At 36.7% G+C, this 13,706-nt stretch overlaps 1 protein-coding gene across 1 annotated transcript; it reads left to right on the plus strand.

Annotated features, from left to right (window-relative positions):
• Positions 1–655: 655 nt before the first annotated feature.
• LOC115410246 (dual specificity protein phosphatase 13-like) lies at positions 656–12,852 on the plus strand. Its single transcript, XM_030121801.1, has 5 exons — positions 656–726; positions 5,586–5,756; positions 9,388–9,608; positions 12,223–12,438; positions 12,573–12,852. The coding sequence occupies exons 2-5, from the start codon at positions 5,602–5,604 to the stop codon at positions 12,638–12,640; spliced, it is 660 nt and encodes a 219-aa protein (XP_029977661.1). The 5' UTR covers positions 656–726; positions 5,586–5,601; the 3' UTR covers positions 12,641–12,852.
• Positions 12,853–13,706: the final 854 nt, after the last annotated feature.

A 13,706-nucleotide genomic window follows, 5' to 3' on the forward strand; every position in this document is an offset into this window, starting at 1 on the left:
CGCGGTGACTTGCACTAGCAGTGACGTCACGTGCATACACTCTATTACCTTTTGCTAGCTTTTAGCATATTTAGCATAAATAGATAAGGCAACATGAATTCATCATTAGTACAAACTTTATATCTTAGAGTGCTAAACTATGTGGATTTAATACAGTTATCAAGAGGCGAACAGTTTAAAACAAAAATGTAACCAATGCATATTTTATTAGTGGATTCAGCAGTTAAATTTCAGTGGTATGAGATTTTTTCCCATATATTAGAGGTATTTATACACAAACATTGGTCTTGCTATGCACAGAGTATACTTTTTTGGTGTAATTCAGTGCTAATAAACTAAATTATACCACAGAAAGTTTTATATTATTAAATCATAAAAATAAATCATGGCTGGACCAGTTGTTATTGGTTTATATTTTGATTCAAACTGTCACTGTTGAGACAAATCTCAGTAAAAACTGTGTCAATTTTCAACTCCAGTATAGCAGCACTGATCTAATTCTATTGAAAAAGCCGTGTCCTATCCTCCCTCCTGTGCTGGCAGCTCGGGTAACCTTTAAGGAATGCAGAAGATGATGCCAGAATTATTTTTGGGCTCAGATTCAGAAGTTAAAATAGCAAAAAAGGTTGCAGGGTAGATTACCAAGGAGAACGCAGACAGTTGTGCTGTCGACCTACATGTAGCTCTTGTAGAGAGAGACCTTGAAAAGCAACGTTTCCAGCCAAGGCAAGTGTGTCTACTAACAATGAAACTGTCGGGAAATATGTTTTTGTATGTACAGTATATATAAACCCCACTGTAAAGATTTATTATATGGTTGTGAGGTAAAAATGTTTATGAAGCACTTCTATAAATGTGCTGTGATGATGCTGCAGTGCCTCATTTATTATCACTCTTTTCTTTTATTAACCCTTAAAGACCCAACGCTACTTTTGTGGCAGTTCCCAAATATCTTTTTCTCTCTATTTAACCTTTCTTAAGCAATTTAACACCATCTATTATTATATTATCCTCTGTATTTTGTGTTTTTTTCAGTGAAAATCAGCTATTTTCCTATATTGCATTTACTCATCATGTAATACTCAGATGTTCATAAAAGCTCAGAGTAAAGTTGAGAGTTATTAAAGTGGAAAAATATGAAATATTAATACAAAAATTAGTAATGATGTGTATTATAAGGATGTCTTATTGTATATATTCTTGCATGATCTGCTTCTCTGTTGCCTTTACTTGATTTTGTTCTTCAAATTTACATTAAATATCAACATGCCTTATGAAGTACCATGTATTTTTACTAAATGGACCATTCGTTGATCACATGCTGAATTTTTTCTTGTTAAAATGCAGTGTTACAATCTTAAAGTTTGTATATAAATGCTTTGTTATTATTCATAAAAAAGAAATTGGATGCAATATTGTTTGTCATTTTCAAAGCTAACTACCAGTGATTATTTATCAAAGTTTCATGTCCTTTAACCTGGAACTATTTCTGTAGTGACTTCTAAATTAATTTTCCTCTACATTTCACCTTTCCTAAGTGATTTATCAAGAGTTATTCTAATATTATCCTTTGTTTTTTGCATTTTTCAATGAAAGTCAGGTATTTTCCTATACTTAATTCACTGGTCATTTTGATGTTCATAAAAGCTCAGATTAAAGTTGAGGGTTAATATATCAGAAATAGAGAAAACTGAAGAAAAAGTGACTTTTTCAGCAAATAGATCAATAACTGAGTGCAAAACAAGCGTCTACCACCGTTATTTGTCAAACCACATGGATTTTACTGGTGAATCAATATTGCAGAAGATGTTATTTCCACATTCTCTATGGAGCCTCTGAATGTCCAAATGAGTCATATCTGATGAACATGAAAAGCGGATAAACTGCATTTAACCTGAATTATTGCAACGTATTAATAGGTTTAGTGGTTCAGAAGTTATTACACATTTTAGATCAGTACATGCTTTAGGTTGCCAGTAGCTGTTTGGGTCTTTGAGGGTTAATTTGCCCACAAATCCAGACGAACCACATCTGAAAGGCTAAAGAGGGAAGTGTAATTCATAAAAACCACCACGAAGAGGCCCCGAGGAGGTAAAAAGCCATTTTTATTTGCCCTCCATGTTAACCGTGGGCACTTTCCCATACATAGCATCTTTAATTACACAGAAGTAGAGCAAGAAGGACAGGTTGGCCTGAGGGAGGAGGCTATGAAAGCAGCGCTGCAGCTCAACATGAGCACCAGGGAAATCAGTTCTGTGCCCTGACTGTGGGAGGGAGGGGAGGGTTGTACTTATAGATCAATGAGGAGAAAGAAGAGCCTCCAGGTAATGTGGGCACATGTTGTACTTGTACTTTACACTGCCTTCACATACAGCTTTTACTCTAAGAGACACACTTGCAGGGATGCATGCATGCAGACGGATAAAGCCGTCATGATGTTGGAGTGCACCTCCATACGCCGCTGTAGCTTAACAAAAGGTCACAGAAACCGATTTGGTCTCAATGACTCATCCCTGTGGACTTGACAATAAGTCTCACAAACCCGAGTGCCACATTATGTCTCCACAAACCAGCGGAATGCAAATAAGACACCAAGCTGCCACCAGTTTCTTTACTATAACAATGCATACACAACACTTGTACATCCTCAGCCTGGAGCACAATCATACAGCTGCGTAAATGGATGCTAATGTATACAGTATGCATAGTGTGAGTCTCTCTAAAGCCCAGTGTGTACATTGTAAATGCACAGGTTAGACTTGCCTGCAGGAAATGAAAAGCTGATGTTTATAAGCCTTGAATACCAATTTCTATTTCTCTGGAGATAAATAAATTTACCAAGCGCTACTGAACTGTGGATAAAATAATGAGAGCATCATGGGGTCACCTTATAATTATGTGTTCTGGTGGTACTTTGCATCTCTGGGCACATTCAGCCTATATTTAAAGACTACGGTCTGTTAAACACAGGCTTTAATTAAATAACTCGTACTTTATTTCCATCTTGTATTTACTCCATAGCAGAGCCTCAAAGTACTGACACCGCGATGGGAAAATACTCCATTACAAGTAGAAAACCTTAGTTTGGTGAAAGTACACAAGAATGATTAAATGTACTTAAAGTATCTGCACTAAATAGCAGTTCACAGTCATTTCCCCATATCATGTCCACATCATGTACAACTACATTGCAAAGATGTATACAGAACAAGTAACATAAACATAATATTCTCTTTTATATTTCCTGTTTCACTCTTGAATGTTTCTGCCTGTCTTTCTGCACTTATTGCATTTTTGCTGCTGTAAACACTACAATTTCCCCACGGTGGGATCAATAAAGTCACATATTATCTTATCTAAAATACCAGGTTTTGGATTTTACTGTTCATTTTTGGAGCATGTTTAACTGCTTTATATTTGATCGATTAAATTTTCCCCATTTCAATTTACTTCATATTTATTTATATAAGCAAGAAAGTAATCATTATCAAAGCCACAAGTACTTGGTTTCTGCTGTTTTTGGTTACATTCAAAGGCTTTTCAAGAATTTTAAAACTCAGAGAATGAAATTTAATTAAAAATACTAATAGCACACTGTGAAATACTCCACTCCTACGGTATTAATGTGTAAATTGTATATGTCTGAGCTTACTTGAACCACTTTAGAAAAGGTTAATAGTTTAGTCGGTGTATGTATCATGTTCTGTAAGACTATAATAGATTTTTTTTTTAAGGTTTTCCGGGCTCTTATTGAGTTGTGTTTTTGCTTAATTCTAACCAAACCTTAGCCATGGAGGCATAACAATTTATATCAGATGTAGTGGCCAAAAGTTTAAAGAATGACATAAGTTTTTGCAATATTTGCTGCCTAAGTTTAAAAATTTTCCATGTGTTTGAGGGCACTGATGAACAGAATATCACATTTAAACAAATAACCCATTTGTGCCATTCCCAAAACTTTTGGTCATGAGTGTATGTGGTATTTTCGATTACAATCAATGATATTTTAGGAACACAAATATTGTACAAATGTCGAAGTGACTGGTAATTGATTTAATCTGTTACTGAAGTATGAGGACAATAAGATAAACTCAACATGTAAGGGAACACGTAACAGGAAATCAACATATTTGGCAAAATATGTTTTTTTACTAGATGACAAATTACTCTGAAAAGTACCTAAACCTGTTAGACACATGTACTGGAATAAAAAAAGTACAATATTTACCCCTGAAATGTAGTTTACAAGTATAAAGAAGCATCTAATGGAAATCGTTTCAGTCATTTAAATGCAGTTAAATGTATTTAAGAACACCAACATGTATGTACACCAACATGTATGTACTTATGGTAACAGATACATGTTCTTAGATAAAATTATAACAGCAACTTCATGCAAACATAATAGTGTTTGTAGTCAATGCTAATTTGTGAAACATGGTCACTAGAAGGACTTTTAACAAATTTAAAAAAAGTAAACTATTAAGTATTTTCTGAGTAAAATTTGAAAGAAACAGAAAATATTGTACTGCTCATTAAAACAGACAATAGGATGCCAAAAATATACATTTACAAACATCATATTAATAGATGGATATGAATACAGGTTTGTTACTGAATAAACCATCATTTAGTGTCTTTTTAGAAAATGGTAAAGTTTGTGGGAGATGTCAGATGATCAGGCAGTGAGTTGCAGAGTTTTAATGTATTACAGTTGCCATGTGAAGCTGCTGTGGTGAATCTGAAGCGGGTTTGTGGTTTATTTATGCATACTTAGTAAGAAACTGTGGAGCAAGTCCTTATAAACATTAAAATAATGGCTTCATGTAATTAAAAATCAAGAAAACTCACAGAAGCGGACATCTTATATTTTGATAATAACTTACTTTTGTCACAAATTTTAAGGTCCAAGGCCCAATTTTACAGACATTGCATAGATTAATAATATATGGAGTAGACCTGTTGGCCTGAGACCAGTGAAAAGAATATTATTATATTTATACTGTGTTGACCTGTGGGGATCCACGGGTTCTACATGTGGTAGTCTTTATGCTGTTGTGTATCCGTGCATGCTGTACCGCACTTGTCCAGCAGTCACCGCCAAAGCGTTGTGGGTATACCAACGTGACTGTAAGGCTATTGTATTCCAAAATAACTAATATCTCCCAAAATATTGGTTCTATCAGCTTGCCGTTTTCGCTAGTCTGTTCCTTGACCAAAAATACATAAGTATGCCAAAATGCAGCAGTCAGCTCTTTCTGGATTTTGTGTGAGTCCCCAGACACACAGACACACAAAGGCCACTTGGTTTTTATAATATAAAGTAACGCACATACACATGCCATGTAGTTTTGGATCATTCAAAAACCAGCTCAGATTAGCCTTGTTTTGAAAAACTTTTTACTTTTATAGAGAATCGAATATATAAATCTCATTTCTCCACTTTTTTGTAAAATAAGACAAATATCAGCCTGAGGAATATTTCCCCTTGTGTGTGTTGCTTTATGAACACTACCGTCTGCCTCTTCAGCTAATTAAATTCTTCAGTGAAGTGTAATTTCACATGTGGTGCTTTTCCATGACAGGTCGTATAAGGCAGACATGCCCAGAGGCCTGAGCTGCTTGGGGGGCCCTGAGGGGGCTGACGGCAGGTATGAGACCCCTCCGGCTTCAGAGCTCCATAGGCTCATGTGGACAAAGAAAGGCTCCAGTAACCATCTGGATGAAGTCTACCCTAGGATCTACATCGGAGACATGTGAGACTGGAATAGAAAGAAATATTATACAGAATATTAACCCTCAAAGACCTAAACAACCACAGGCCAAAACCATCTACAGATATAAAATGTTTGATATCTCTTGACCCACTACTCCTATCAATACATGTAAATAATTCAGGTATGATGACGTTTGTTATCTTTTCATGGTCATCACATATGACCCGTTTGGATGTTCAGAAGCTCCATAGTGAACATGGAAACAGCATCACCTTCTGTAACACTAAGTCGCCAGTAAAAATCATACCTTTGACAAATAACAGTGAATGAAGACACTTGTTTTTGTGTTCAGTTATTGATGTATGTAGCAAAAAATGTCGCTTTTTCTTCAGTTTTTTTTGTATTAATATAAAAACCTTTGAATTTACTCTGAGCTGAATGATCAGTAAAATAAATACAGGAAAACAATGATTTCCACTGAAAGATGCAAAAGACAGAGGATAATACTATATTAACTGGTGATAAATCACTTAGGAAAAGTTAAATGTAGAATATAATTAATTCAAAAGCTGCTACATCAATAGTTGTAGGTCTTTAAGGGTTAACGAACATGAAACCTTGATAAATAATCAGACAGTTGAAACTTGAAAACAGTGCACAACTTGCTTCTAATTTCTTCTTATATTATGATAAAACATTTATATACAAACTTTGAGGTTGTCAGATTGAAACATTGCACTTTAAAAAGAAGAAAAAATGAAAAATGTGATGAACAAATGGTCTAATTACTACCAATAAATGGTACTTCATAAGGCATGTCGGTGCTTTATGTAAATTTAAGTACAAAAGCAAGTAAAAGCAACAACAAAGCCGAAGATGCATGAATACATATAATGACTGAAAAATATTTATAATGCACATTTCTAATGGTGCTGGTAGTTTTGGAGACTATCTAATAACATAAAAACTACTCTACTCATTATCATGAATAACGGTGCAAGGATGAAGGACAAACTGCTTAAATTTTGGAGCAGATCCAAAAAAAGTGTTGGCAACTGGATGTTTTTCCCCCTGTTTTGCCAACATCACTAGACTGAATGTTTGATTTTACATGACTGTGGAGCCTCCGAGCGCCCTTCGAATTTCCTTCCTCAAGGAGTTTATGTTTTCATTACCGTTTGTGTGTTTGTTTGGCTGTCCTGAGTATGACTATGAAAAAATAATCACAACAATACTCCTGAAACTTGATGGAAGGTCAGAACGTGCCTTAAATCCTGTAAAATTTGGGGGCAGATCCAGGAATTTTTTCACTTGGCCAGTTTTGTTTTGTTTTCAAGAAAGTTTGGTGGAGTAGTTTTCACACAATCCTGCCAACAATGAACAAACACATCAAGGAATAACCATTAGAGGACTGTGGGCTTGTGTACTGACATTAAAAAACTCAAAGATATCGACTGTCTCAGCTGCCCATATGTCCATGATAACCTACATACTAGCATTTCCAATTCCTCATATACTGATAGTTGGTCAGGGTATCATATTTTAACCCATAAAGACCCAGTGTTACTTTTGTGGCAGTTCCCAAACTAATTTTTCTGTCTATTTAACCTTTCATAAGTTATTTATCACCATTTATTGTAATATTATCTTCTGTATTTGACATATTTTCAATGAAAATCAGGTATTTTTTCATATTTAATTTACTGATCATGTAGATGTTCATAAAAACTCAGATTGAAGTTGACTGTCATAATATCAGAAATGGAGGAAAATGAAGAAAACATGACTTTTTCAACAAAATATATCATTAACTGATCATAAACCCAGTGTGTCCATCCACTGTCGTTGATAAAACTCCATGGCTTTTACTGGTGAATCAATGTTGTAGAAGATGACGGTGTTTCCATGGTAACTACAGAGCCTCTGAACATCCAAATGGGTCATACCTGATGACCATGAAAAGACGACATACTGCATTTTACACCAATTATTTACATGTATTGATAGGATTAGTGGATCAACAGGTATTAAACAGTTTAGATCAGTAGATGGTTTTGGTCACCGGTGGCTGTTTGAGTCTTTATGGGTTAATGTGAGTGGGAATGGGATGTTTTTTAGACATACAAGGTAGAGAGACAATGGTATGGTTATGATTTGGTTTGGTTTAGGTTTGTTTATAAAACACTGTGGTTAGGAAAAGGGTTGAGTCTGGGTTAGATTTGGAAAAAAAGGGCAAGAGAAAAGCTAAAATGAGAAAAAAAGACACAAAATGCAAAAATAAACAGCATGAATCCTGATCTCTTGAGTCGAAGGTCCACCGACCTCTTCTTTCTAAGTCCAATATCAGTAATTTGTGATGTCAAAGTATTTACACTGACTTCTATCTGGATCCCCACATGTCAACAATACTGTGTACTGCTCTTAACAATTAAAGGAACACCAAGAAAACTTAAAAAAACAAAACAAAAAAAACTTCTTGGACGTTAGTCTGTCCAGTTAGGAAGTGAAAGTGAACTAGATTTACAGCTTTGGTGTAAATCAAAGCAACAACCAGTGGATAAGAGACAAGACCCCCCCTGAAAAGGGAATGGTTTTATAAGTGGTGTCCACAGATCTAGACTCTCTTATAGTGCCAGTAGGGCCCTTGTTGTCACTACTGGTATCATGCTGCCCATTCAGGTTTCATATGTAATCCAGCTCCTCCTGGATGATGCATTCATATGTGCCATCTCAAAAAGGCTTTCCGTGTCTCCCAGCACAGTCTCCTTAGTGTGGGGGAGATACCAGGAGACGACAGTAGCACAGGAGAGCTGGACAGAGCCATAAAAGACCAACAAACCAGCAACAGAACAAGTATCTGATCCTTTGTGTGAGGAGGAACCACAAGAGCACTGCCAGAGCTCTACAAAACAACCCCTAACAGAATATTCATGTGCATGTTCCTGACTGCACTGAGGTGGAATGATGCCTCGATGTCCTCTAGTGGGACCCATGCTAACGGCTTAGCACTGCGCACATCAGCATTCAAGACTGGGTTTATTGTCATCGCACAAACCCGATTAAAAAGACGGTCAACATGCATAAAAGAGGATACAGCAAGACAAATTACAAAAACAAGGAAGACATAGTTGATTTACTCAAAAAACTAAGAAATTAGAAACTGTTGACAGATATCAGATTAAATCTCATCACCGATAACCTAGTCCAGGTCTGGAAGATCTCCCAGAACACCATCCACTTTCTACTCGGAGAACATGCACATATTTTCTAGTGTAGATTTGGGCAAATGGTGGCTGTACAGACTACTGAGTCACATTATGAATCGTGGTGACGAAATTCAGTTGGATAAGCCAATGATTGATGAAATGAATGAATGATGAAACTGTTCACTATGATTTTATCAGTGGGTTAATTATTTTGGGTTCCACTGACTATTCTTATCATTCTCACATCATTTCATCATCATTTTGTTATCATGACACAGTGCAAGATGCTCCAAATTTTAACCCTGTGACCCTCTCAGTCTAGGAATAAAACAGTATCATCATGAAGATGCTGTGAATGCAATTCTCCACCGTACATGTAATCTGCAAATTGGTGACTCATCTCTACTCACAGATAGGAGAGTTTCTCGCAGGTATTTCCACTCATTGATTCATTTTTCATTTAGGTATGCAGCCAAAGACAAGAGGACACTCCAGGCTCACCACATCACCCATGTACTTAACGCCGCTGACGGGAAGTTCAACGTGAACACGGGGCCCAGCTTCTACCGAGACACCAAAATCACTTATCATGGAGTGGAAGCTTTTGACATGCCATCTTTTAACCTGAGTCCCTTCTTTTACCCAGCGGCCAATTTCATCAAGAACGCTTTGAGCTCGCCCACAGGTGAGCGGAATCTCTCAACATTTTTACACACTAACTTGACTTTTTTTTTTCCTGTGAGGCAAGGTACAGAAACATTTGTCAGTCAATTCCCATTACAGCATCCCCCAGCTGTATTAGTCATTAAAATGCAAATCAAACACTAAACATAATATCAAGCTAATATCTTTCCCCTACGGTAATCTTCTCATAAGCTCAGACCTTGGCCAGGAAAATTGGTTTTAAATGGATTGCCTTGGTAATTTGTAAGCAACACTTTTATTGGACATGGAAATTACACAATTATGTTTGTGGCCTGTGCCTGCCCGGCCTGTTATGCAAAGTGAAGTCGGTATCTGACACGACAGTAATAAGATGAAGCCTCCTCCTTCACGCGCTGGCTGATCGGGGGCTTCAGTGTGTGGCGGGGCCTACAGTAATCCCCCCCAGAAATACACAGACGCCAAGACAGTTCAATTACTCGCTCCTCTGCGCCCTAATCCTCAGGCCCGATAAGGAACCAGGGATTACCGTGTGTAGAAACATTTGTTGCAACATTGTTGTAAAACTTTTCGTCAGGAGTTAGAAGCACTCCACTCTGTGATGTGCGGGGCTTTTAATCCACGGAGGAGTAACAAATTAGACATTTAGAATAAAGTTCACCACAATAATCCAGTGGCTGCAGGGTTGTAAATGAGACATGGAGCTTTGAGGGGATGACTGAGCTGATCCGGAGGAAGTGACGGTATGCTGGGTTTCTGTCCTCTGACTGGCAGGTAAAGGGTTCATTCATTTTCAACACGGTTCTGTAATAAGTCAGGTTTCAATCAAAATGTTTCAAAAATTTTAATTCAATTTTTAGAAAACCTGTATTGAACGTATGCCTGTCTCCATGCACTAGGATGAGAATAATAACTGGTTCGTGATCGTCATACGGGGTTCCTACGGGTCTCTACAAGTTAAATTTAAGAGTTTTTAAGACTACTTAGAACAGAATTTGATACCCATTTATTGGCCATAATTGCAAAAATTCATGACTCATAGAATTTCCCAGTCATTTCTCACTCAGGACTGCAAATTTAGCAATAATTGGTTCCTAGTTTCAGCATAAATTGTCAGGTTGGAATGGGTGGAAGTGGAGTGGAGTCGACTAATGTTACTTTCTTTGCCAATTAACAGACACATTTAAAACACATTTACGGCAGTTTATGACAACATAACATATCAAATTTAATACCTTTTAAAGACTTTTGTAAGGTATTAAATGCAGATTTGTAAATTCAAGACTTTTAAGACTTATTCAGACCCTGTGGGAACCCTGATCATAAACCATAGACTGTTTCAATAAGCAGATGTAGGAACTGTGACATCGACCATTTTCTGACATTTTGGAGCCAATAGTTTGCAGTTTGTTGCCATGTTGGCTTTTTGGAGCCAGAAGTGACCATATTTAGACAAAAGGGGTAGAGCTGTGGGAGTGTGAGGGGTCATGGCTGAGTTAATCAAGTTTTGTGTCAGAAAGTTATTTTACACTGTTATTATTCATTAATTTTTGAAACTTATTTAGATTGAACTATTAACCTATTAAAGTGCATGTTTTTGGATAGTGGGGGGAAAACAGAGTATCCAAAGAAACCCCACACAGACACATGGAAAGAAAAAGCAGGATACAACCTTCAAATAGAATCACCCCTGCCGGCCAGTGCTGGGTTAAAGCCTTCTTGCTGTGAGGCTAGTGCTAACTTTGCTAAACCCGTTAACCGTAACTACAGTAAAACTGTCACTAAAGAAGCTCAGAAAGTCTGACTCACACTGATCTGTCAATCAAAGCCCATCAAAACCTTCTATTTGATGTGAAATCTAGGTTGTGGTGGAAAATTTTACAGATAAACCAGAAAACGTATCATTAGAGGATCCAAATAAAATGAATTACACTTGAATGACACCTGAAAAAAATATGAGTTTAGTTTTAGACAAAAGTTTAGTGCATGTGTATGGGAACCAGAGCACCCAGTGGACATCAGTGGTATTATAACCAATCACCGGCTAAGGGTGAAGGTCTTGAAACAGACTAAATATACCCACGTGCTCAGCTATGGTGACTGCAAAAAATGCCATGTTAGAGCTGGTGTTTTGTGCTTTTTAGTTCAGGGGATATTAACTCTGGTCCACTACTTAATAATTATAAGATTTATTTAAGGCAAAACATGTGGTGTGACTGAATTTGTGATAGAGAAATTAGTTTCTGGCTACATTAGAGGGCAAATTTGTGCAATTTTTGAATGAATCCATTTGCAAAGTTCTTTATTTCAATAAACTTGTTGCCAAGTAATTGGTGAAAAAAGTTAATGACATCATAAATATAGAAAATATATTTTTTGCTTGGTGTCATTTCACCAAAGATAGGTCCACTCCCTGTCAACAGCGTCTCACAAACTGCATTTCCATCAGTTGTTTCTACATAATGCAGAGTACAAATACTTTAAATGAGACTTAAATAATCACAAAACTGGCTGATGATTAAACATTTACCGAACATGTAAAATATGATTAACTGCAACAGAAATAGAGTTGAATAAATCATGATTTGTGGGGTAACTGACATAAAAATTGAGTGAATATTTCTTCTGATCGGTAGGTAAAGTGTTTGTCCACTGTGCGATGGGCCTCAGTCGTTCGTCCACCCTGGTTCTGGCGTATCTGATGATCCACGAGAACATGACGCTAGTGGACGCCATCAAAGCCGTCAGCCCCAACAGGAACATCTGCCCCAACGAAGGCTTCCTGGAGCAGCTGAGAGAACTGGACCGAAAGCTGCACTACCAGGGATCGGCAACGAGCTGGAGAAACAACGGTCAGACTTGAGCTAAAATCCATCCGTCGGTCAATAAATGTGGATTTCACGCTCCTTTCGATTAATGTCTGGACACTAAACAGCCCTTTCTCAAGTGTTACTGTAAGATTAATGAAGGCTCTGTTCTGTTTTAGAGTCCAAGAAATTCCTGCAAGTCATCACGAATGCAACCAAAGCCCCGACGCAATTAAACAGAAAGTAGTTTTTATTAATGAACTGTTACACCTGAGTGTTGTTTGCACTAATAAGTTGAAATGTCTTCTATGAAAAATGTTAGACACAAAAAGCCATGCATGCTTTACTCTTTGTTAAAAGATAAGATGAATGTTTTACTTTTACATCCCATTATATACTTTTACTTGTGGTGGAATATTTGTAGTATTTTTGCTTAAGTAAAATTTCTTCTAACAGTGACTTTAAAGACGTATTCTTACGGTTTTTGGCATCAATGGGCAAAAGTTCCACAACTGTAATTCTAGGGATCTGACAAGAAATAAGATGTACATTCCCATCTCTGGACTCCGTTTTTCATCCTATATAAAAATCTAATTAATGACAAGTTTTGGATAATCACAAGTCAGACAGGTAAGAGGTTAAGTATATGATTGACAGCTGTAATGACTGATGGATGATTAGGTTCAGTTACATGTGACTTTTTTGCTCTCGTTCAGTTTAGTTACACATTACATGCAATATGATAATTATTTTAAGTTACCACATTGAGCAAGACATGACTTACCACCCCTTAAAAAGAAGTAATCATAGAAGGCACAGAAACTACAACAAAAACAAGCATCAATATAGCATAAGACGGAAAAAAAGCAATGCAGTTTATATAGGTAGGGTCTTATACTTAAAAGTTGACACAATATGAGACACTACAATTTTGATCCAATTAGAGTCATTTTCAGATGTTAAATTAGGGTAATGTAAATGTTGATTTAAGTGGGAGACATAGGGGCATAAAAAAGCATTTATGTATATATTTAGTCTTTTCATTTGGATTGTAGACTGTATATAATTACTGGACTAAGAAACCAGTAGTTTGCGATTTGGCAGTCACCATTTGCTTTTTGGAGCCAGGAGTGACAATATTCGGATAAAAGGGGTGGAGCGACAGAAGCCAAAGGGAGACAGTGGGGGGCTAATGCTAAGTGCTAGCTTACTGTTTCAGTATAATGGTGAATTTCATGCAATGCAATATGTAACAAAGTCATTTAACATCTTGTTAACTTAACCTGTTAAGCACAAATTTAATAAAACTGTCA

This window comes from Sphaeramia orbicularis, chromosome 19, assembly GCF_902148855.1.
Source record: "Sphaeramia orbicularis chromosome 19, fSphaOr1.1, whole genome shotgun sequence".
NCBI lineage: Eukaryota > Metazoa > Chordata > Actinopteri > Kurtiformes > Apogonidae > Sphaeramia > Sphaeramia orbicularis.

Bases quoted from the DNA above. Each gene is read 5' to 3' on its own strand.
- LOC115410246 (XM_030121801.1), top strand. From the start codon at position 5,602: ATGCCCAGAGGCCTGAGCTGCTTGGGGGGCCCTGAGGGGGCTGACGGC. The intron at 5,757-9,387 runs GTGAGACTGGAA...TTTTTCATTTAG, and splicing joins AGGATCTACATCGGAGACAT to GTATGCAGCCAAAGACAAGA. The intron at 12,439-12,572 runs GTCAGACTTGAG...GTTCTGTTTTAG, and splicing joins AACGAGCTGGAGAAACAACG to AGTCCAAGAAATTCCTGCAA.